Source organism: Plectropomus leopardus, chromosome 16 (genome assembly GCF_008729295.1).
Source record: "Plectropomus leopardus isolate mb chromosome 16, YSFRI_Pleo_2.0, whole genome shotgun sequence".
In the NCBI taxonomy this organism is placed as follows: Eukaryota; Metazoa; Chordata; class Actinopteri; order Perciformes; family Serranidae; genus Plectropomus; species Plectropomus leopardus.
In genome coordinates, this window is record NC_056478.1 from 6,666,279 (window position 1) to 6,691,169 (window position 24,891).

At 39.6% G+C, this 24,891-nt stretch overlaps 2 protein-coding genes across 2 annotated transcripts; both read left to right on the forward strand.

Moving 5' to 3' along the window:
* The first annotated feature begins 1,346 nt into the window (after positions 1–1,346).
* Positions 1,347–5,804, forward strand: LOC121955823. Its single transcript, XM_042503912.1, has 7 exons — positions 1,347–1,407; positions 1,509–1,775; positions 2,887–3,183; positions 3,262–3,315; positions 4,808–4,903; positions 5,196–5,242; positions 5,324–5,804. Exons 1-7 carry the CDS (start codon positions 1,347–1,349, stop codon positions 5,432–5,434), a joined length of 933 nt encoding a protein of 310 aa, XP_042359846.1. The 3' UTR covers positions 5,435–5,804.
* A 3,359-nt stretch (positions 5,805–9,163) lies between these two features.
* On the forward strand, positions 9,164–15,036 carry vrtn (vertebrae development associated). The gene is made up of 3 exons (XM_042503547.1): positions 9,164–9,355; positions 10,913–11,244; positions 12,098–15,036. Exons 2-3 carry the CDS (start codon positions 10,933–10,935, stop codon positions 13,853–13,855), a joined length of 2,070 nt encoding a protein of 689 aa, XP_042359481.1. The 5' UTR covers positions 9,164–9,355; positions 10,913–10,932; the 3' UTR covers positions 13,856–15,036.
* The last annotated feature ends 9,855 nt before the right edge of the window (positions 15,037–24,891 follow it).

The following is a 24,891-nucleotide window of genomic DNA, read 5'->3' on the forward strand; positions in this document are numbered from 1 at the left end:
TGAGAAACATTTCTAACCAAGTTGCTCATTGCCTTTTCCCCACATTTATAAAAGAAATCGCACCAGTTGCTCAGGGTTCAGAGGGTTAAATACCCCAAAGAGAAGCTGGTTGCGGTTTAGTTTGTCAGCACCAACACTGAGGGCGACTTTGCTCTGTGGCGTGCAGGTTGCATTTTCAGACACATTGCCTGCTGAGAGTCTTTGGATGACTTTGAACAACTTTTCACTACAGTAAAGTTAAAAATAAATCTCCTGTGGAGCCTCTAGTTTATGTCAGACTCACAGAGAGCGACGAAAGGACACAAAACTTATTCAGAAGAAAACAAACAGCAAAATATCGCAAAGGAAGCGGTCACTGTAGTTTTTACTGGAGCGCCATCTGCTGACAGACAGCAGGAACTGCAGCAGCATCTGGAGGAGGCTGAGTTAGAGAAACTGAACTGACAGAAACTTGGTTTATCGCTAAGTTTGTCTGATGTTTTTTAAAACATTTTAATTTATTTTTTTCACATGCTCTTAAAGTACATACAAAGAATAGGCATACAGCTATATGTGTGTGTGTGTGTGTATGTATACACATATATGTGTATGTATATATAAATATTTATAGCTGTATGCCTATTCTTTGTATGTACTTTAATTATATATATATACATTCAGCACTTTGCTTGTTTTTTTTGGCAATTTCTTGTATCTTTTTTTATTTTTTTTTTATTTTTGGGCCATTTCTTGTAAACTTCTTTGTTCACTTCTTCCCATGTTTTTTAAATCATTTGCTCAGGTTTCAAGGGTCAAAAAATATCTAAGCTGATGCTGTGAGTCCATGTCAGCCACAATACTCCAGAAAAAGCCATTGTTGTTACATATACACGTCCATTAAAAACAATATGGCACCAAAGAAACGGGTAGCAAAAGAACAGCGAAAACGTGCCAAAAAGTTTGGCAATCTTTTCTGATGAATATTTAAGTAACATGAATGATTTATGAATGAATGACTAATAAACTGATTTAATCATTTAATAAACAAACAAACATGATTGTCCTTTTTTACCTGAATATGTCATTAAAGTTAGTTCAGAGTTCTTGATGTGTTTGAAAGTCCAATGTTTCGATTTTTTTTTAACTTTGGCAACATATCTTCTTTATAGAAATAAATCAGAGATCTATAACAAGCTGTACAAGTAACACTTGAGGTAATATTCAGAGTTTTAGGTAATTTTCTTCAAGTTTTCCACATCAGCAGGTGGAGGATGTTGGCAAACACAGGAAGTCTGTTGACAAATGTTCGGGGCCACAACAGTGAACCTTCGGTGTACGGTCTCACAGCGAACAGATTTGCTCACAGGATGGCTGCGAGTGATCACACTGCGATGAGGCTGCTGCTGCTTTTATCTCTTATCACCACAGGTAAGTGAAACATTAACATTCATCTTATCTTGTGAGCATTTTGTAATCTTTTCTCGGAGCATCTAGTAGAAAATCTGACCTCTTTTATCTTCTTTCATCAGGTGCTAATGGAGAAGATGGTCTGATATTTGCCGGACGGGCTTATGATATCACATTTCCATGTGACAGAGACGTCTGCTTTCATATATGGCAGCTCAGCACGAGCCAAAGCAGTGATTACGTTGCCATAGTCAGTAATGGAGAGATCCAGACAGCTCCATCAGAGGACGAGGACTCAAAGTGCACTCTGCAAATCAAAGATCTCACAGCGGAGGATGTTGGACGTCATCGCTGCCAACAAAGACCAGAAATCTTCATTTCTGACAACAGTGAGTACAGTCAAGATCAACCTTTAAGGGCTGTTTGGCACATTTTACACACTTTTCATTCTTCTTTTTTTTAGTAATTTTGGCTGTGTTAATGCATATGGCATACATTTTGGCAAGATTGTGTGTTTTTGTTTAATCTTGGAATTTCCAGCTCAGCGCCTAAAAGTCTAAAACAAACTGTGTAAACAAAACTATTGCATTCATACTGATAAGTGAAAAAAAGCGCCATTGAAACCCATTTAAACTGCAATTTTCAATCCCACAGCCATCAAAGCAGAAAAATGTGCATTGTATTATTTCTGGGTGTCATTCTGGGCTTTTGTTTTGGAATTTGTAATTTTTACTATTTTTCACTTTTTTTAACCAAATTTGACATATAAGGAAAATACATGCTATTTCCACAGTGTTGCTGCAAATCATTGACATATACCAGGCTGTGAAATCCCCAAAAAGAAAAAGGCATGTAGTCTATTGAAATTGGATATAGTCTATTTTTTCATGTAAAATATTGTGGCATCATGACAAAAACCTGGCATTTAAAGGGTCAAAATTCAGAAAATTAATGAATATTTGATACTTATGATGACTTATGATTTTTTAAATATAAATTTATAATATTGTGTAGTCTGATTTTAAAAAGTGCAGATTAGTATGAGTGTAAGTATTTTACATTGCACAAAAAATAATAATGTATAAAACTCAAATTTGCTGCTAATCGGTGACATATCCTAGGGTATGATAATCAAAAATAATAATCTATTTGGCATATAGTATATTAAAAATCTATCTTTTTTGTGTGTGTTGTTTTTTTAAATCTGAAAACATAGCAGCATCATGACCAAAAAAAAGGCATTTAAAGGGTTAAAATTCTGAAAAAATAATGAATATTTGATATTTATGATTAGGACTGATGTTAATGTGTAATAATTTTTTAAAGCTTAATTTTTTCAAAGTGCATTTTGTGTGCAGAGCGATTGCAGTGTTTAATCATAATTCGGACCCTCGGGGGTTAAAGTCTGCTTTGTGGGTTGATGTAAGATTTATTTCACCTGACGACAAAAGCCACGGACAAATGAATAAATAAAACTCTTTCTTTCTTTCCTCCTTTCAGCCCCTGCGGCCATGCCAGAGTTAAACCTCATGCCCGGTACCACAGTGTCACTGCAGTGTGTTCTCCTGTCCTACATGGAGGACGGACTCTGCAGCACAGCGCAGGTCAGCCTGATGTGGGTGGACGAGTCCGGCACTGAGATACAAGAGGACTCACAACATCAGATAAAACAGGCGTCTGCTTGTGCTACAACTTTGACTGTCACCATCAAAACACCTGAAAACAAGAAGTTTAGGTGCCAGGCGACTGTGGGCGAAGAGGTCCAGCGTTCAGTGGAGCTGCGGGTTCGAGTCCAAGGTCTGCATGATTGATTTGAACCTAAAATGTGTGGAATGCAAATAATTAATAATAACAAAAGCTATTTTTTCTTTGTAGCTCGTAAAGGGAGGGGGAGAGGACTCCTCGTCGAGCTGGAACCTGAAAATCGAGGTACAGTCTTCTTTGTCATTCATATACAGATTTTTTGTAGAGATTTGCTTAACGCAGGGTTCCCGCAGATCCTTAAAAAGTCTTAAAAGGCATTGAAATCATTAAGGCAGTGCAACGGCAGGCAGTTTTTATTTGCATAGCATATTTCATACAACAGGCAATTCAAAGTGATTTACAGAGCAATAAAATATTAAACATAATAAAGGACATATATTTACAGTAAAATATCTAAAATATAAAAGGTAACATTAATTGGTAAATGATTTTAAAATAAAATAAAAATCACCATTAAAAATAGAATGTTAATCTAAAAATAAACCCTTGATTTGTATGAAAATGTATTGAATCAATATTTTAAAAGTCTTAAAAATGCAAAGACATGGGATTATATGAATCATTTTGAACTGGCTTTGTAATTTTTAATTTTTTTAATTATTAATGTGAGTGCCTCTCACATTAATAAGGGTTGGCATGGCGACCGGCTCCAGATAAAGTCTGACTGAGGTGTACTCGAGGAAAACAAAACCAAAAAAATCCCCAAACAACCTTAAATCACCAGCAAATCACAGAGACGAGTCGCACGAGACTAATATTATCCCACGACCTTCATCTGCCCTGGAAGTTTTACTTTCTCTACTTAAAAATTACGGACATGACCGATTCATGTGGGATTAAAATCACAGATGTCCCCATATAAAACTTGTCCTGTGCGAATAACCGAAGACAAGGACACAAGACCACGATGTACGAGGTTTGTGTTATAATCAACAAACCAGAAAACTGCGTCCTCAGCGAATAAGCAGCCCATAATTTTGTGTTGTGTGCTCGTCGTGATCACAGCTCAGAGCTCTGTGATATAACTGCAGTGGTTATACAAACATGAATTCTTCTTCTCTGATGCTCTGATATAAAGTGGGTTCTGCAGACGCGAGCATTTTGTTCTCAGTCCAGTCAACACGCCTGCAGCCACAGACGTCGCCGGTCGCACTGAAGCGGTCGTGATCCTGTCGGAATCGTGTAGAACTACGCAACGACCAGACATTTTGATACTAGTAACAGTTTTTATTCAATGGTTAAAGCTTGCTTCCTCATCTGTATCTGAATGCCAAAAAGGGCGCGCTCGTGTTTTTAATGACGCAGGCTGTAAAGAGGTCTGAACTCTTCCGGCGTTTCATTCAGAGTTGGAGGTCTGAATTTAAAATTTCTGACTTCCAAGTTTTCCAGGTGCACAACACCAAACGTAAATCAAAAAACACGATAGACAGAGACAAACTGGTGTTTTTGTGGCGAGTCCATGGACATTTGCACCGTCAGCGGGGCCGCCACCTTGCACATATGAGCGAAACAGAGGAAGAACTCCGCATAAGGTAACAGGCATGGCATTGAACTTACCATAGACTATTCTTTTAAGGTTAGATGAGGATTTTGAGGACTTATTTCAGCCTTGTAAAACATTTTTCGACATGTGAGTGATTGTAATTTGCCCTTTCAGGTCGCAACCAGGATGCGATCGGCGCCGCTGTGGGGGTGGCGGGATGTGTGGTTTTGGCGATGGTTGCATTGTTTGTTGTGAACAAAAGAAGAGCAGGTAAGTTCTCCTAAACATCCTGAACCTATAGAAACAGCCTGTTGAAACTGGAAAATTGTCTCATATGTGTCCAAATACCAGACCTCATATAGACAGTCACTTTCAAACGTGTGTCTGCTTACACAACTGTTCTCTGTGGTCTTTGACTCAATCACGTACGTGACATGTGCTACGAATTCTTGCAATTGTACAGTGACACAACAAAGCTGAAGACATCGACGCCGACGCGTCATATGTTTGGTGGTCATGAACACAACTGTAGTAAAACATGAATTTCTGCATTTCTATCTAGACAGCCAGCGGCTGGATGAGACCTGTTACACGATCAGCAAGAACGATGTAAGTCGAGAACACGCACAACAAAATCTTTTGTGCTTTTCAGCCATTTTTTAAAAAGATAAAGAGCGTGTGTGTCTTTAGGTTGTGAATACAGCGGATGTGATCTACGCTGACATTATTCTGCCTGCTGGCCATGACAGAGTGTGGGTCCGTGAGTGCGAGGCCACTGAATACGCCTGTGTCCGATACTAACCTGCTGTCCAAAATAGAAACTGTAGTGTTTTTTTTAAATATTTGTGCCCAAGTGCTTCTGCTGTGTGTTTAAATGCTGTGAATTGTGCCACAAAAAGTACTCTTTCTTTTTTTTATTAAAGATATTATGTTTCTTTATTCTCTATCATGTAATAACTAAAATTAGAATTATTTGTTATTTGTGATGTTTCTTATTGTTTTCTTTGCAACACTGTGTTCAAGTCTAAAGTAATAATTTAAAAAATGAAAACCCGGCTATTTTGCTGTAATTATTTAATAGGCCAAACCCTTATAGGGGAGACCGGGTTCGGTTGGCACACAGGTATTTTCTGGTGCTTTGAAGGTGCCAGAAATAAAAACATCAAAATGTTTGCTCCCTTCACCCGCACTCATCTAAAACTTAAAGACATCTTTAAAAAATTATAGTATACAGAGTGCAATTAAAAGTGTGTTTATTAATTGAGGGTCCAAACAAACTGGAAAAATTTGCAAAACTTGGTAACAGGCGACACGGGTGAAAAACAGAAACATGCACAGAATGAGATTTTACACTAGACGTTGTGTAAAATCTCGACCAGCCACTGAGTGTTCTTGCACGTTGTCGTTCTCTGACATCGTAATTTTGCGTGCATGTGATGATGTAATCGACATTCGTTGCAACATTTCAGCCGGCCGAGCTGCACGGCCAAACGCAGCGCTTCATTCTGGACTCAAACCTGCTATTCTGTCTGTGCAAACATGCTGAATTAAATTTAGTATGGAGCTGGCTTCAGTCTTCAGCTCTTTCTAGTCGCCCCTGCCAGTACACACACACACACTCACACAGTCACACCTGCGCACACACATACATACAGACACACACTCACACGGCCACAGCAGGTGAGAGACTGCCGGAGCCGGTCCCAGTGTTGCCCTATTTGCATTTTAAATGCTTGCAGCCAGCCCACCACTGTGTTCACAGTGCAGCGCAGCACAGCTAATCTACACACCTAAGGTGTGTGACGGGCTGCAGCCAGCAGTCTGAGGGGGTTGGAGAGATAGTGAAGACACAAACAAAGAAGGGGGGGGGGGGGGGGGGTGAAAATACTCAACTGATGTTTTCGATGTTGAATTTACTGACAATAGAGAGGTTGTTGGTTTGATCACTGAGGGGGAAATTAAGTATGGTAGGAGTGTGGGTGGGTTCGTTGTCTGGTGTCATGTTAGTTTTATTCAGCTAAATACCGAGAGAAGTAAGGGAATGATTTTTTCATTTCAGAGAGACAGTTTGGATGTTTTAAAGTGGGGAAGTCGTGTATATAGTCACCTACTTACAAAATGTATTTTAGCCATTTAAGGCCTAATATTGACAAGAACGGTCCAACTAAAAACGGAAAATTCTTTCCTTTGTGTTCTTGTTTCGGAGTTGTTTTTCTTGTTTATATATTTTTTTGTTCTCTTATTTGATTTAATATTTTAGAAATAAAGATCAAACTAAATTTCGATCACAATCAGTGTGGTTCATAATCAAAATGTCACACCTCCCGACCCAGGGTCACGTCTTTCTGGCTTTACGTTTTTACACAGACCTCGTTGCGGCGCTGTTACTGGGTGTACGCCTGCGGCGCAGAGTAGGCGGAGCCTGAGCACATTCGACAGGTATTGTAGCAGGCAGATACACTGCATCCGTCGCTAAATTTGAGCGGCAAATATATCACTGTGGCCACATGTCCAACACACACAAAAACAAGTCGAGTGAAACTGATAAACAGCGAACAGCATTTATTTTTCAACTAGGAAAGCTATTACGCTACACTGAAAATTTTGGAGAAGACGGGTGTCAGTACTACTGAAAATGCATTAATTATTTTTATGCTGCATTTATATATTTTCCAGTAACTTCTATGTTTGTGTATATGAAATAAAATGCTTTTATTAGAAAAGTAGACGGTAGTATGGACAAACTCTTTTAGGTTCCAGCACTGTGGTAAATATTTAATGCAGAAATATGAAGCACTACTACGAGGCAAAACACAGAGCATCACTGGACTCAACTTTCACTCAAATCCAAATTGTGAGCATAGAAAATACAATATGTAATATGGTGCAACCAGAGTTCCCCACTGGATTATGAGGGGTTAAGGTTTAACAAACTGCAAACTGCTTAGAAAGCTTTTTTAACCCTTTACAAGTAGTTATACAACATTACAGACCATAGAAAGAAGTCAGTGTAATCCAATAAAAAATCTAAAAATAAAAGTAAATTCATAAAATAAACATAAAAATAAATAAACAGAAATAAATAGATAAAAATAAAAATGAATCTAGTATAAAAAAAAATCTGTGTAAAATATATGGTAAAAAAACAACAAATTATCAGTGTTATATAACTTCTAAAAATAAACAAATCAAGAATAAATAATAATGAATCTAGTAACAAAATCTGATTAAAATGTATGGTAGAAAAAAAAAATAGTCCATATAATTAAAATAGAATTAAATAGACCTACAGTATATTTAAAACAACAGAATCCATTGTATAAAAACATCTGTATAAAATAATTTGGGGTTTTTAGTGAAGCAGCCGTGTGGTTACAATGCCTGTTAAAGAGTTAAAATAAAACAGTGTTCAGATGGTTTCAGTGTGACCTCTTTTTCACACCTTTCCTCTGAAAACATGTCATCATCATTATTTCAAAATTTACAGTAAATGTAAAGTTACAGACTCTACACGCTGCAAGTGTTGCAACAGACTGTTCAGGTCAAAACAGTTCAGGTCAAAGACGGCAAAGTGAAGGAAGCCACACACACATATTACCATACCTTTTAACAAGTGGGTGTCTATATGCATTATCTCAGCTCGCAACGTCAGAAAGTGCTGAAGTTGTTCCTTTGTAAACCGCGAACACACACACAAACACACACATTGTCCAAACAGCTGATAAGCTCCAGGTGAAAGCCTTGAACCCCGGTGAACTCAGGCACCAGCTTGTCTGCAGAGTGCTTGGAGTGGACAGATCAGTGGGGGCCAAATGCTGCTGTCCCCTGGTGTGAGTGTGTGTAGGTTTGTGTGCGTGTGTGTGTGGGGGTCTACAGTAGGGGCAGAGGGGGGGTGGGGGACAGTGGCTGGGATTGTTGTGCGTGTGTGGAACAAAAGGCCTTGATTACTGAAATCCTGCAAAAGGCAGGAGAGGAGGTGTTAAAAGTGATACAGTGGAGCAGAGCTGGAGCTTGGGGGGGGGGGGTTCCTCTCCTCTCATAAAGCTCATGTCCACACCCTGTCTGCACATTTCTGCTCTAATCCACAAACTGGAGTGCAGACCAGAAAATAAAAACAATTCATTGCTTCAGATGTTCTGATTTTCAACTTTTTTTTGCACTGGGACATTGAAGAAAAAGCAAAAACAACACGAGTGCAGCCACTTAAAAGTAGTTAATTTATGAGGCACAAATAACCTTGATTTTCTATTTGACGCACTTGACAAATAACCTTGAAAGTGAACTGTTGATATGCAGAAAACATGATAAAACCTAAAAAAAAAACACACTGATACCTGTAACCACGAGAGTCTGCCTCTGTGCTCCGATGGCCCTCTGACTCATTGGCTTTTGTTAACACTTCACATTGAAATTGACCCTGGCTGTGAGGAGGAGGAGAGAGAGGAGGAGGAGGTGGGAGGTGGGGGGGGGAGGAGGGAAGGAAGGAGGTGTCTCTCGACGCAGAGACAAAAAAGCGAATCGACTATTAACACTTTTCTTGCAGGGAGGTACTGCTTATCGCTCCCCCAAATCTCTCCACTGACTCACCAGAGGAGGACAGGACGCTCCGGAGCTGCACGCGCACGATGGACTAAACCTCCCGGAGAGATCAACAGTCTCAGCTGTGCTCCGACACAAACAAGTGACTTCCTTTGAGTCTTTTTCAAGCCTCGGGACGCTCAGGTGAGAAAATACGTTGTTTTATCAAAGTTTGAAAGAGGAGTAATTAATTACTTTTAATGAACACGCGCGCTTTATGGTTTCTTTCATTGTAAATATAAACAGCTCCTGAGCTGAACAGGTTCCGTCAAGTGTTTGAAATCACACAAACACTCAAGTGAATCCTCTTAATGCAACACAAAATGATTTCGCTGCACAAAGTAGGCCCTGCAGGTAATGACTTTGAATTTGATCTGAGTTAGTTTAGTTTCAGGTAACACGATTATTTTTCATGAGTGAAATGTGGTTAAGGCTTCATCTTAGACTCAGCCATGGTGTTACATTTGGAAAAAAGACAGAAAAAATGTCCTAAACTTAGGATCAAGGAGGCCAGAGACAAAGAAAATGCATTTAAGCACTTTCTTTTTTTCAAGATCAGCTCCTAAGTGCAAACTTTGGACCATCATATTTAGAACATTTTCCTCTCCAATAAAATCATGGATGTGGCAGAAGACTTTTATTTAGACAAAGTTAAAGACATTTACAGCATAAATTGATGCAGGAAAGGCACAAAATGGTGCAGAAAACTCACTTGAATGCAGGAAATATAACTGTCTGATTCTACGTGCTGTCTGTAGGGTTCCCACAGTCATTGAAAACCTGGAAAAATCTCATGGATTATTATAATCACATGTTCCAGGCTTTGAAAAGTCATGATTTGTTAAAAAAAAAACATTCAAACTTTTGGGAAAGTTGTGGAATTTTGTGGTGTGTAATGAAATAGTTAATCTAATCTTCCATTGATTACCTTTGAAGTAATGTAACGTGACGTTAAATTTCTGTTCTGTAGCTGTAATTTTTGTCAGTGTTTGACGTAAACTTCATTTTCTCCCCACGTTCAATCTCACCCTTCATATAATCTCATTAGATGAAATTATGTTTGAAGAGCTCTTCACTGATACGTTAGGAAAATTCTGGGCAAGTGGGAGCAGAAAAAAGTATATTATGTCTCATTGAAAAAAATTTTGTCCATTTAAAATGTGTTGGAACTGTATATTTTAGGCAGCTGGAATTACTTGAGTTTCTTGAAGATATTTCGCTTCTCATCTGTTCACTTCCAGAACTGTAAAAGACTTTTGGATTTGAAATAAAAAGTCCACAAGAAACTCAAGCAAGTCCAGCTGCTCTTAGAATAGCAATGACCTGGATGACTGAGAATCATGTCAATAGGCGTCTGATGCTCAAGGTTTTCTTGCAGAGGACCGCCGAACTCTCCATTTCATAAGTCCCCCGCCCCCGTGTTGAAACCAAACCTATGCTCTCGGATCAGCTTACTTCCTAACTGTGCTGGATTTATTTTAGTGCTGTAAACACGTGAGATGTGTTTGTTCTGCACCTTTTTGATGAAAGCTGCAGCTGCTGTTTGAGAGAGGATAAACCACACTCATCTGCATAATCAGTTCTACTGGAAACAAAAGATCACGTTTCCTTTTCCCTTTTGTTTATATCACTAAACTTCTCAGAGCTTCCCTCTCATCCTCCATTATCTTCAACTTTTGTTCTCTCCCTTCCTCCCTCCAGCTATCGTCAGATCTCCAGCTATGATTCAGAGGAAGGAGGTCGTGTTGTCGGTTCTGGGGGAGCTCCAGGAGGCCACGGAGAGCGCCGGCCTGGACGCTCTGACCAGAGTGGCCCTGGAGGTGGACCGGGTCCTCGCTCCCTTTGAGCTCCCAGAAACCCCCTGTCAGGATTTCCCCGAGTGGGCAGGTGTGGATGATACGGCTCATGGTTTGTACCCACCTGATGCGCCCAGGAGCCTCCTGCCTCTGAACTGCAAAGGAGAGGGCAACCTGCTGTTTGATGCCGTCAGCATGCTGTTAGTGGGCAACACTGGACTGAGCTTGGAGCTACAGGTGAGCCGGCATTTTGGTCTGTTGGGTTAAAAATGTATGCGGACTCTCTGGTAGGACTGTTCCCAACTCAGAATGATGTCAGTCGAATCAGACTCAGCGGTTAACCCTTTGAAACCCGGAGTGATAGCACTTCTCCTTTACTGCCTTCAAACACCTTTACGAGTCTTAAAAACCTTTTGAAATCTGAGAAAATCAGTTTGATTTCTTTTGAAGGCTCGAAAAAAAAAGGGAACAAGTAGCTTGGCAAGAACTGCTCTGCAAATGGCAAGAAATAAGTAGATTTGAAACACTGTTTTTAAACATACTGAAGGAAAATGTCCACAAAACATTATTTATAATTATCAATTATATATATATATATATATATATATATATATATATAGTTGTTTTACTGTTGTTTTTTTGTTTGTTTTATTATTTTTTTCTTTTCTTTAGTTTTATTTTCTAATTTTCAGGTAATTTTCTTGTACTTTTACATTTTATGCTCTTTTTTTTTTGATAATTTTAGGGTCATTTCTCATTAAGTTGCTCATTGCCTTCGTCTGAAAGACATCAAGCCAACTTGTTTAGGTCTCAAAGGGTTTAATATGAATATTCAACAATGTGGGTTTTTTCATATTAAGTTTTACAGTTTACAGTTTTACAGATACAAAAAGTATCGTGAAAGTCAAGAGCGCTCACTCTGCAGCAAAGTCTATGGACCACAAAAACGACTGCTCGACCTGAAACTATCAGGCGACTGAGCGTCGTCCGCCTGATGATGAATTTCTTACTTTCAGGGGGGCGGCCCGACTTTCTAGCTGTGTGAATGTGCACTTTTTAATATTAACTGCATTTATTTTTTCCCCCACAGGTGCGGACAGTTGTGGAAATGGTGCTGTGGAAGAGATACTACCTCTCCGGGATGATCGATTCTAAAATGATGCTCCAGGCTGTTCGCTTCAGCCTCTGTGCTGAAGAGTCTGAGGACATGCTCAACCTGCCTGTAACTGTCCTGGAGGCCATCTTTGACGCAGATGTGAAGGCGTCCTGCTTTCCCGGCTCCTACGCCAACATGTGGCACCTGTACGCGCTGTCGTCAGTCCTGCAGTTTAACATCTACTCCATCTACCCCATGTTCAACCTCAAGATCCGACCCTATTTCAACCGCGTCATACGGCCGAGGACCTGGCCGAAAGACTGTGAGCCGCTAACGCTGCACATCATGTGGTCTGGCGTGCTGCAGTCCGAGTCTTTGTTTAGGCCAAACCACTTTGTGGCACTCGCCCAGACAAGTGACCTTACGCTTGGAAGCCCTGACAGCGAGCAGAGGGCATCGCCGACCAAGAGCGATGAGATGCTGAACCAGGATTTGCAGCTGTCTTACCGGGGCCTGAAGGACAAGTACAACATCACCAAGAGGACCTTCTACCGCTGGAAGAGGCAGACGCAGGAGCATTGCAAAAAGTCTGCAGCCAGATATGAGGCAAAGTACTTCCTGCAGGCCTGCTACTTAGAAGGCAAGCTCATTCCTCTGCACCAGTTCAAAGAGTTTTTCCCAGAAATCTCGAGGTCTTCGTACTACAACTGGAAGCACGAGCTCCTGAAATCCGGAGGAAACTTCTCTACCTCATCTTCAACCGGAGAGATAAGTCCTGGAGAGAGCACGGAACAGGAGGCCTGGTCTTCCCCAGAGGCGAAGCAGGACGAGCCGGATCACCACGACAGCGTGGCCAGTATGTTTGGCTTCAACCTCGGCAAGCTGGATCTGGAGCGCGCCCAAAATATAGCTCACATGCAGGAAGCTAAGCGATGTCTTCAAAATTGCATCGCCATGAACGCCTCCCTCCCTTTTAGGATCTTCAAAAGAAACTTCCCGGGAATTTCCAGATCAACCTACTACAACTGGAGGAGAGAAGCCATGATGGTCACCCACGGGTACAAAGGGAGCGCTGGCAGCAGCGAGGACAGCTCAGATGCCGATAAGAGCCAAAGCCCAAAAAGTCTTTCACCAGTCATCCCCAATTCCAATCATCCATTCATGCCCAGAGCGAGAATCTGCAGACGAAAACATAAAAGTTTCAGGCTGGCGTACATGAGCAAAAAACAGCTCCGAGATGCTGCAAAGCTGCACGTCCAGAAGTCCAAATGGTCCCTGACGAAGTTCAAGCTCAAGTTCCCGTCCATGTCTCCGTGTTTCTACTGGCTCTGGCGCAGCGGCCAGAACCGCAAGAAGAAGGTGCTCCCGCCGATTGTTAGCATCAACCTTCCTGAAAGTCTGGGGAACGCTGCTACAGAAAACAAGATCACAGAGAGGAGGGTGGATAGTCAGCACCCATTTGTCACGACTCCTAAATACCTAAAAACTTCCCCCATGCCCTCCTTTGATGCCCCACTTTCAAAGCACGCCCTTCACCGCAAGGCACCCATAGATGAGCAGATGTTTGCGATGGATGTTGTGGCTCTGGCTAACTTCAAGGCCAAGGCCAAGCTGTTCCTGCAGCAACGCTTCGAGGAGAAATCCTTCCCCACGTTTAAAGAGTTCAGGTCTTACTTCCCCTTCACCCCGCGCTCCACATACTACATGTGGAAGCGAGCTTTGCATCACGGAGTGTCGCTGGTTCATGGATAAATCTTCTTTTTTTTTTAAAAAAAAGGGCAACATGAAAGCTCTGCTGAAGAACTTCTACGACATGCATCACTCCACCTCAACATACTACCTACCCAGTTTTCCTGTTTTCAAAGACCGTTAACTGGCTTAGCATCTAAATGCATTGTGTCCTTCCTCTGCCCCACCACCACCGCAGCTCATTGGTCCCTCCTGGACATTTGCACGTGTGTGAAAAGAAACTCAGCCATCGGTGCGTTTAAACCCTGCATGTTGCCCTGCAGGCAAAAGGCAGTTCAAAGCTGTTGTTTTGTGGCATTTTGCTTGAAGCCTTTTCTCCTCTATTCTCTTTTAATCCTCGCTAAGCATTGTACTCCGGGTCCTTAATTTTTTTCAGTTTTCCTTGTTTCATTAATGCCTAAGTGTATGGTGTCTTTTTGTTGATGCTTGTGATATTGATCTCGGAGATTCCTGTTTTGTTTTTTTTTTATTTGAATGTGAAGAGCAGCTGGTATTTGTTTTCAGAGATGAGTTTACTTCGGCTTGTTCAAACATCTTCTGCAAACAGGCGTCCAGTCAAACTTTTTCCTTTGGATTATTGAATGTAAACACACTGTGCACCAAAGGTTTTTTCGGTGGCTGTCTTGAGGTTTTTTTTTTAGCCAAACTACTTTTGAAATGCCTACTTTTCTTCTGGTGATGAATATTATAGAAACTGTGAGTTTTTTCACACTGTATTTGCACTGAAATGGTTTCCCATCACACTGTTGAATGTTTTGTCTTGACCATGATGCACATTTTGGTTAAGTTTGAATTTTCCGACAATCCTGTTTCTAGAAATGTTTACATGGTTTCTTTACTTGAAAGCTGAATATAAATGTAGATATTTTTATTTTTTGTATGAATTTTCACTCCATAACTACCTACTGCCTTGTAATTTTGGGGAATATTTGCCTTGATAAGCTACGTTGTCTGCTGCTTCTCATCAAATGACGCTTCAGTCTCTAAACAAACTCATTTTGTAGAACCGCCGCTTTAATAACCGTAAACAGCAGATACAAGTTTACATTTATACTTTCTGTATTTATTCTTCTTAGTTATTACACGTCTGAAAATTGGTACTGTTGCCGCTGGCAGCCTGCGTGTTAGTCCGTCAGTAGATGAGGAAGTCTTTGCTGTTAGGCTGTTTATCAATAAACCATCGACCAGCATCAATTTTTGCTTAATCTTGTTTGAAAAGTTTGTCATGCTGCTTCACAGTTTTCGCTCACAAAATCATTAGTTCGCCCCAAAATCAAAAATACATATTTTTTTGTCTGTTTCCAAAAACACGACCTGGTTCCTCAAGATAATTCACAGACTTTGTTGTCTGAGTCTGACATCTCAACACTCAACAACTCACGACAAAACAATCCAGACTAACAAATAGCACTACAAGTAAGGGGAAAAATATGTGTTTTTGATTTGGGGAGAAATGTTCCTTTAACCCTTAAAAACCTGGATAGACATAATTATCCTCGTGCTGTGTTTAGACAATAGACTACATTCAGTCCATGGTTCAGAAACCCTCCACGAGCATTTAAACCTTTGAAACCTGAGCAAATTAGTTTCAATAATAGTCAGTTAGCAACTTTGCATGAAATAAAATGGAAACTGCAAGAAATCATGAAAAGGTGACAATGAAATTACCTGAAAACTAGCTTATAAAAAGAATTATTAGAAAATTATATGTATACAAAAATATGGAAAAATGCCCAGAAAATATTTAAAAATGTTATTATTATATATTTAAATTAAGTATATATTTAAAGTAAGTTAGAGTTTCAGCTTATGTCTGGTCTTTATTTATTTATTTTTCTTTTTTTGTGTGCTAATTTTAACTTTTTAAACTTTTGACTAATATCTTGATAATATTTGGGTCATTTCTTGTTTAGTTGCTCATTGCCTTCTTTCCATGTATTTGATAAAAACATCGAGCCAATTTGCTCACATTTCTAAGGGTTTACACAGGCCAAGCCTGACAAATTGTTGAAGCCACCAGTTGTTTTATGCTCCACATTATCTGAAAGCAGCCATTGCAGTAAGTCAGGCAACTGTAAAACGTCTTTGTAATTTTCTCAAATCAATTGGTCTTCCTTCCAAGTCGCTGCTCTCTTGTTCTGGCTCAAGTGATACCAATAAGCACTCCTAATCTTCTGCCCCATCTGCTGCATCGTGATTTGATTCTCTGGCGGGATAAATTAGACAGCTTAACACAACGCACATTAATGGCAAAGGTCTGTACTACATTATGACCCAAAAGACATGCTGGGCCGTGCCAAGTTAATTTGCGCTGACAGCCAGTGGTGCTGTACAGAAGATAAAGAAAAAAAGGAACAAAATCACTCAGTGTAACCACATCCAAATGTGCAAACAAGGAGGTCAAAGCAAGCCAGCGGCTAAAGAATAGAAATGAGCTTTGAGACCGGTTTGTGGTTTTTGCTCACTGCCTTTTCTCTGTGTAGCCATTGTGCTTATGCTAATGATGGTAATGGTCAAGAGTAGGTGGGATGGAGTGCAGGGAGAGGGGGGAAGGGGTTAATTGTATGCATGGGGATAGAGGTGTTTGAGATAAGGCCAAGAACATCCACAAGTCTGGGGGGAGGGCTGGAGGTGTGGAGAAACTGAGGGGGACCATTGTTTTGATACTACTATTGACTGACTGCACTGCTTTTTCTAGTAATATATTTTTTAGTCATGTTTTCTTTACCTGCTCTGTAGTTATTGTGCTGCAACTGTTCTTGTTAAAAGGTTAAAGTGTGATTATGGCCATGAAAGAAGATCACAGTGACTGTGAAATGCTGAGACTTCTCAAACTTGGTCCTGACTTTGGGACTTAAAATAGACTTTGAAAAGTATCTGAATACAGCACAATGAAACTGATGTCCAACCAGGTTTTGAAGGGTTACTTTTTAAGACCTGATCAAATTGATTTCATTATTAAAAATATGGAGAGAAGGAAATTAGCAACTTAACAAGATATGGCCTAAAAAAATATCAAGAACATTGTCAGAAAACAAGCAAAAAAGCAAAATATAAACCCCAAACAAAAAACAAACAAACAAACAAAAAAAAGTAAATAGACAAAAATTGCTAAAAAATAATAATGTAAACATTTTTTCCTGTATTTATCCTCTTTTTTTAAATAAGAGCCCATGTCTCCCAAATTTACCCTAACTGTAAGAGAATCACAGGTATAAATAATGAAATCTATCAAGAATTTTTTAAATATCTGGTATTGTGCATGCTGGGACACCCTCAATCTCACAAGCTGCGTTTCCATTAAAGATTTGCGCAAAATTTAAGCGATGTTTTCGAAACGTAAAAAAACGCAATATTACGCGAATTCTCTCGCGATGTTATGCGACTCTCGCGATAACTTTCCAACAACCATGGCGACGGATGTCCAAAACAATGGCAGATTTATTTCTATTGCAGCCAGTCAATAACGCCAATTTTACTTTGTTGTTTATTTGAAATTGATGCGTATTCACAATTTCAATTTGCGCAATTTGAGGATTTCTGGAAACCTGCAGCAGAGCAGCGTCATCGATGGCGTCACCAGTCACACCTGCGCTTCTCCTGCCGCGAGCCGACGTGTCTGCCGCGAGAAGGGCCCGTGAGCACCCTCGATTTCCTGGTTTTACAAGATAACATTACCTTCATACCAGTGTCAAAAAATGAACGCCAAAACCTCTTAATCACAGTAAAGTCGGCCTTCAGTTATTTTCGCCAGCGGGAGTCATTGAATTTATGGAGGGAAATGGATTTTGTGCTGATGAGACATGAACTTTGATTTGAGGAACTGAGGCGACATTTGTGCCCAAAGTGAGGAGCATCTCTGGGTCTGAGTTTCTTCACATGAAGGTAAGACATGAAATTTCAAGCAGAAAGTGGGACGGCTTTTCAGATGTAAAATGTAATCTCTAAAAGGTTATTTTGCTTTAATTACAGATAAATATTTTATACCTCATAACCATCGCAATGTAAACAGCAGAAATACAGCTTCAACACTACAAAGTAATCTACAAGCGATCGTTTTAAAGATTGACTTATGAGGTTTAGTTTGTTTAATATGCTTTAATTTCTTTTAAATGTGAATTCTTATATATATATGTATATATATAATTATTTGTATTTATTATAAAGTCTGTAAAATCAGCATGTTTAAATGAATGTTAAGATAAACAAAATTTTTAATAACAAAAAAGATAGACATGAATGGAAATGTGAATTTATCCTTTAGATCAGTGATGATCAACTTAAGGTTCGTGGACTGAATCCGGCCCATGAAAGGATGCAGAGTAGTCCCCAAACTCTTTTCTTATTCAGAATTTAAAAAGAGTGATTCGGTTGTTTTTGTATTATTACTATACATAAGGTACATCAAAATAGAGCTTGCTTGTAGGCCCCTAAAATCATAGACATGCCCTAAAATCAGAGAAATGTCCTAAAATCCTGAAAACATCCTAAAATCCTAGAAACGTCCTACAATTCTAGAAATATCTTAAAATCCGAGAAATGTCCCAAATGCCCTAAAATCCTAGAAAAATCACAAAAGCCTATAAATATCCTAAAATCATAAATGTTTTAAAATCTGAGAAACACCCTAAAATCCTAGACAAGGATAAAAAAACTACAAGTATCCTAAAATGGTAAATGTTTTAAAATCCAAGAAACATCATAAAATCTGTGAAATGTTGTAAAATCATAAAAGTCTTAAAATCCTAGAGACGTCCTAAAATCCTAGAAACACCCTCAAATCAGAGAAATGTTGTTTAATCTGAGAAACGTGCAAAAATCCTTGAAACATCTTAAAATCCTAGAAACATCTTAAAATCCCAGAAATGTCCCAAAATCCTAGAAATGCTAAAATCCTGGACAAATTGTAAAATCCTATAAATACCATAAAATCATTGATGTTTTAAAATCCAAGAAACACCCTCAAATCAGATAAATGTTCTTTAATCTGAGAAACGTGCTTAAATCCTAGAAAAATGTAGAAGTTTAGAGCTAAGGTCAAATTAAAATAGTTATGAAATAAACAATATTTATCATAAAACTGGATCATATAACAGTTATATAATGATTTACAGGCGATTAACATCATTTTAAACTTTAAAAAGTTGATCAGACTTTTTGTCATCAGTGTCTGAGAACCAGCGAGGTAACTGACCTTGGCATAAGCAAATATTCAGTGGTCCTCATCTGTTTTTTGGGGGTTTTTTTGTCTGTGTTTGCCATCTCCATCTTCATTACTGTATGATGGGAGGAAATCTCACTGGCGCCGAGCTACTCTACATTGTTTATCTCAAAAATAGCATGAAAATAATGAGGGTTGGCAGGTGGGAGCGTGAGTCTTCAAGGATTAGCATTCTGCAGTCGGTTCAGAAAGACAGAGCGATAAAGCAGAGAAGGCGTCTCAAGGATGCCAAAATTTTTCTCAGTAAACAAAACAGACCTGTGGGACACTTTAGGTTTGCGGTTTGCTGCCAATTAGCCTCCGATAGGAGCAGCGGCGTGAACTCATTAGAACTCTGAAATTTGACCTCAGTTTGGGTAAAAATGAGGATGGTGATCAGCAATTTTAGACCAACGTTTCTAAAATAGGGAGATGTGTTTAAATCTTCACATGCACTCATGCAACTCCACTGGAAACACTGGAAATCCAATCTCACATGCATTTCAGTCATAATACATCTCATATAAGCTCCAGGAATTTCCTTTGTTTCAGACAGAGTACACACCTTTTGTCCTGTCTGTCCAGGCATGGAGACAGTTTGTCCACTAGGTGGCAGTGCTTTGCTTCATAAGACAGTTTCCATGCCTTCACTAAAAGGCTCACTTCAGGCACACACACTCTTTGTTTGGACAGAAAATCAATGTGGTACCGCATGGCTCAGGGTGTGCAGTGCAGATTTCTCTGCTGATAATTCCATTAATAAACATAATCCGACATTGCAGCCAGTAATGCATAAACCAGATAACGTCCGGGAAACAAATTGTTTAATGACAGATTAAAGAAGAAGACAAAGAGAAATATACAAGGGACGTCTATGAGCTGGAGTAAAGGATTGTTTTGTCCCAAAGCACTCCAAACTATTTCTCTGTTTGCTATTTTTAAGATTTTTGAAATGCAATTAAGTTCAAACTAAAATACTTTCAAGAACATATTTGCATCAAATGCCAGGATTTCACAAAGAGCTTTCGGATGCTGTTTTCATAAGATGCTGTTAAGATAAACTCAACACATTTTTATGATCTTGAATATTTGAAAATCAAACGAATTTATTCAAACTCCAGAAGAACATTGCTGCCTTCATGCGCTCCTCGAAAATATCAGATTTGCTGTATTTACGAGTTCTGAGCACATGAACGGCCCTCCAAAGTCATAATTACGAGGGGAAATTTGAAATTTTGATAATACCTGAGTTGCTGAGTCGTGACGTTTGCATGACGTTTCAGGGCAGCAGAAATGTCGGAAAGCTTGGAAACAGTGTCAACAACTGATGGTAAGTTTTTAAAATACATATTAATTTATTTTATTCCTAATAACTATTGATTACTTTTTTTGTAATTGCACATTTTACTATTATGCATCTATTAGCTGTAGCAAGCAAGAAAACATTAAACCATAAAGCACACCAGGAGAGTGAACGAACACTGGTAAGTTATTTTGTAACGTGTCGCAGACTTGACATCATAACTGCACAAACATGGCGGGAAAAAGCCAACCTTTGGTCGATGGTAAGAAACTGATGATCACATGTAAAGAGTAATGTGGTTTTAATGTTAACTGCTTTCCAACTTACTCAGATTAAATATAAATATATATATATAAAAACTTTTTTTTTTTTTTTTTTAGTAATTAACAAATTAGATATACATTTTTTGATCAAATGTTAAGTGTAAAGTGTGCTCTTAATGTAAAGTTACCTAGATTAAATATACAAATATATTAAATATAGAAAATATAATATAAAAAAATAAATTATATATAAAAATATAAATAAACTGAAAATAGCTGCCAGCCTCTTGTTAAACACTCTTAGCATTAAATCCCACTTTAAGACCTCAAAGCACATGAACGCAATAAAGTTGTAAGAGCGATTTCCCAACTAGGAAACTACGACCCTCTGACGTCACACAAATGCAGCATACGCTGGCACGCGTTTCTGCCCACGGTTTGGCTTTAAACGTGTGTGTTTTGTAGCGACCTGTGTATGTTTTTCTTTTGGCTTCTTAGACTAAACCTGGTTGTTCTGTAGCGACCAGTCACCAGCGGCTTTTTAGACTTAAAGCGTAGGTGTTCGGTAGAGTCCATTTTGTCTTTTTCGAATGGCTTTTTAGGTTTAAAGCGTGTTTTACAGTGAACTGTCTATTTTTAATTTTTAATTTTAATTTTTAATTTTTGGTGCCAACTGTTGCTGTTGTGTAGCGACCCATTAGTGTGTTGCCATTGGAATTTTTGGTCTCCAAACATCTGTGTTATGCAGCAGCCCATTTGTGTTTTTTAGGCTGCGATTATAGATGTTTTGTTGCAAGCTGCCTGTGTTTTTCTAAAGGCATTTTAGATTTCCAATGTGGTTATTTTTTGGTGTGTGTTTCCAGCAGCCGTGGGTGTTTCGTTGCAACCTGTCTGTGTTTTTCTTTCAGCTTTTTGGGTTACCAGTGTGGTTATTTGCAGCGACTCATCAGTATGTTTTCAGCATCGTTGTGGGCTCCAAACCTGTTGTGTTGTGACATATAAGTGTTTTTCCAGCTGCTTTTAGGCTCCAGATGTGGGTGTTTTTCTAGCAGGGATAGTTTTTTTAAAAGACAAAACATAAGCAAATGATTTTTGTGCTTCAACCTAATGAAACTATAACCATAGCATTGTTGAAATATAAAGTTTAAATATAATCGCTGCATAAAAATATGCAAAACTCACACATCTGTGGTTTTCAGACATTTCTGTTTTTCTAGTGTAAGATGAGATTTATTTTTGTGATTTATTGGATTTAGTTGATAACTTAATTCTATTCTCCGATTTATTTAGAAGCTAATTTCATTAATGGCAAACTCATACATTATATTGTATGCTCCCCTTAAAATTAGGCACTACATAATGTCGTGCACCTTTAGATTGCGGCGTGATATGAGAGACGTGAAGTGACGAATCACCGTGCTGTGTGTTCGGTTGAGTTGTTGTTGTCTCACTGATGAGGCGGACATTAAAAGGGACGGAGAAACTGAGAAGCTGTTGTTGCTGGAAGAAGGCAGCCTTACACTCGTGATTTGGTTGTTTGGGGTTTTATGCTGTTTTATGTGTTACAATTTTTTGTGCGACAACAGCAGCTAAGCCTAAATATAGTTTTGTTTAATGCAAAAAAACATAAAAGGTGACACATTTACACTTTTGTTACTAGTTTAACAGCAGTTTTATTGGTTGAACTTGGATGGTGTCCTCATAGTGTGACTCAATTTCTGAAAAAAAAACAACCCAAAAACCCACATCACAGATGATATCCATATTTTGGTCATTACCAGCTGGTGCAGCTTAATGTGATTCAGCATCGTGTCACATTAGGAGGCAGAAACAGAACATGGTGCATCTAGGGTTTTGTTAGTATAAGCAGATGCACATTTTTTTTGTCATGATTTTGTGACGAAAAAGAGAGAGATTAAACTCGGGCAGCCACAGAGGGACATCGTGGTTCTGTATTTGACTTAAAAACGAGGCTGATGTTGATTCGCTCAAGGTGTATGTCCTGTGAAATGAGACTCTGAATTGCTCGTGTCAGTCTAAGAGACGCTTTTTGTGAATTTTCCATGAGTAATGTGCAATTTTTCTGCTTAATTATGCGTAATGTTGTGCCTGTGAGCGTGCTCAGACCTTGGAGGCATTTTGTTAATGCAAACCTGAGGAGGAAAGCATTAGTTAATTCAATAAGAAATTATTATTTACTTACTGCTGCCTCATATAGCTGCAATCAATTTCCTCTCGCATTCGTTCTAAAGTGATTTACTGTAGGTTTGCTGTTGGTGTTGCGTCCAGCTCCTCCCATTTCATTACACGCACACACACACACACACACACACACACTCGGCGGCTGATCAGAGACCTGCACTGACAAGTAAATCAATGAGTGACAACCCCGACTCATTTTTCCTGCGTCAATTGTTTCACTCTTTGTTTGCACCGAATCGATAATTCTGTGATTCTCTTTTGCTGATGAATGGAGAGAAACAGAGAAAGTGTGTGTGTGCGTGTGTGTGCGTGAGACATGAGGGATTGTCAGTGTATTAACAAGAGCAGTTATTGCAACTCTGATCCCAGTTGCCGCTGAAGCACCAGACCGCATGTCGACAGATGATAATCAGGGCTAAAGGTCACATAAATAAAGGCCTTGATGGGTAATCCATGTTTGCGGTCACGTAATCCTCTGTGTATGTTTGTTTGGCGGTCTTGTACAGTTCCACCACCTGTTCAATTCTGATTCAACACAAGCCAGAGAAAGCAAGAGGCTTGATCCCCCCAATGCAACATCCGAGCTGTGAGTCAGAGAGCAGAACAGCCGGACTGCGAAGTTCAATAAAGTCGGATCTGAAGATAAGAAGGCGGAAGGAAACATCTATTATCCATCTGTTCATCCATCCATCTCGAGTCTTACCCCGGAGCTTCTGGGAAAACTCAGTTTGAGTGGAGTTAAGGCAAGAGGGAGATAATTACCCACTGTATGTTGCAAACTGTTTTTTGATGGGAAAAAAAGTTTAACTTCAATATTACACTTTTATTTACTTGGTTGCTGTGGTTTTATTTCCACCATATGTTGTTTTCAGTGAAACCTCACCTGGTTACACAACAATAATGTACCTCTGCAGCGTGATCTCTTTCCTGCTCCTCATATTTTGATGCTTCTCAGTGTCGACGGCTAGAGTCAGGCCAGTTTATTTGGCCTGTTTCTGGGTGTCACTCATCCTGAGTCTCAGTCGAATTTTGGCATCGAGATGCGGCCTGACTAATGTCTTCTGGTGTGCCGAGTTTGGGCCGATGTTGGGCCGGGTCATTTCGGCCACCTGGGTTTGGCAGAAGACGTCAGCCTTTACTTTTTTCGTTGAAGGGCAGGGTCATTTGCAAAGTTTAAGCATGAAACTACTTGGTTTTAAAAGACAATTCAAGGCGTGGGTCAGGCCTGTTCTCATTCTTAAGTCCTCAAATACCACCGGTTTGATGCTACAAGCCATCTTACATGGCTGTATGATATGTCGGCTGGAAAGCCAGACAGAACCTGTTGGGTCTGCATGATACGCTGCTGGATGCCGTCAGGTTGAATATGGGTGTTTGGTGTTTGCTTTCGGTCAGCAGAAAATGTCACCGGACAGATCTGTTCTTGGTATTCTGATGGCATCTGCCACAGCTGCATGACGTGCGGACGGGCTGCATCAGTTGAGAAGGCGGCTGGATGGAGCTTCTTGTGATTTGATGCTGTGCACCATCAAACGCTGTCAGTAGCAAGATATTTTAATTAGCAAGAAGGTCCCTATAGGTGAGCAGTTGATGAATCCAACAAACCCCGGATTTCATGCAGGAGTCCTGTGTTGGCTTCCTGTCTGACTGTGTTTTTTTTCTTTTCCTTATCATGTGCCTCTTTTGCCTAAACCTAAGCATCTGTGCCAGCATGTGCTTTTGTTGACATCCTGGCGGTGGTTGCTGTGTGCTTTTGTTGCATAAACATAACCACATTCAGCGTAATCCCACCATGTGCTTGTGTTGACATCTCGGTAGCGACATCCCAGAACGTCAAAAGCAGATGCAGAAGATACCTTGATTGCAATATATAAACTACATCATGTGACGACTTGGGATGAGAACATGTTGATTTACCAGTTTCAAAGGATCTCGTGGCCACTGATTTCCTGATCTCCACCTTAATTGGGAGGCCTTGAGAGGACCCTGTGGAGGACGCTTTCAAATGCAAGAGAGGTAAGTATGGGATCTAGTGAGCAGCTGCCACAGACGAGGCTGGAAGGCAAGGTGC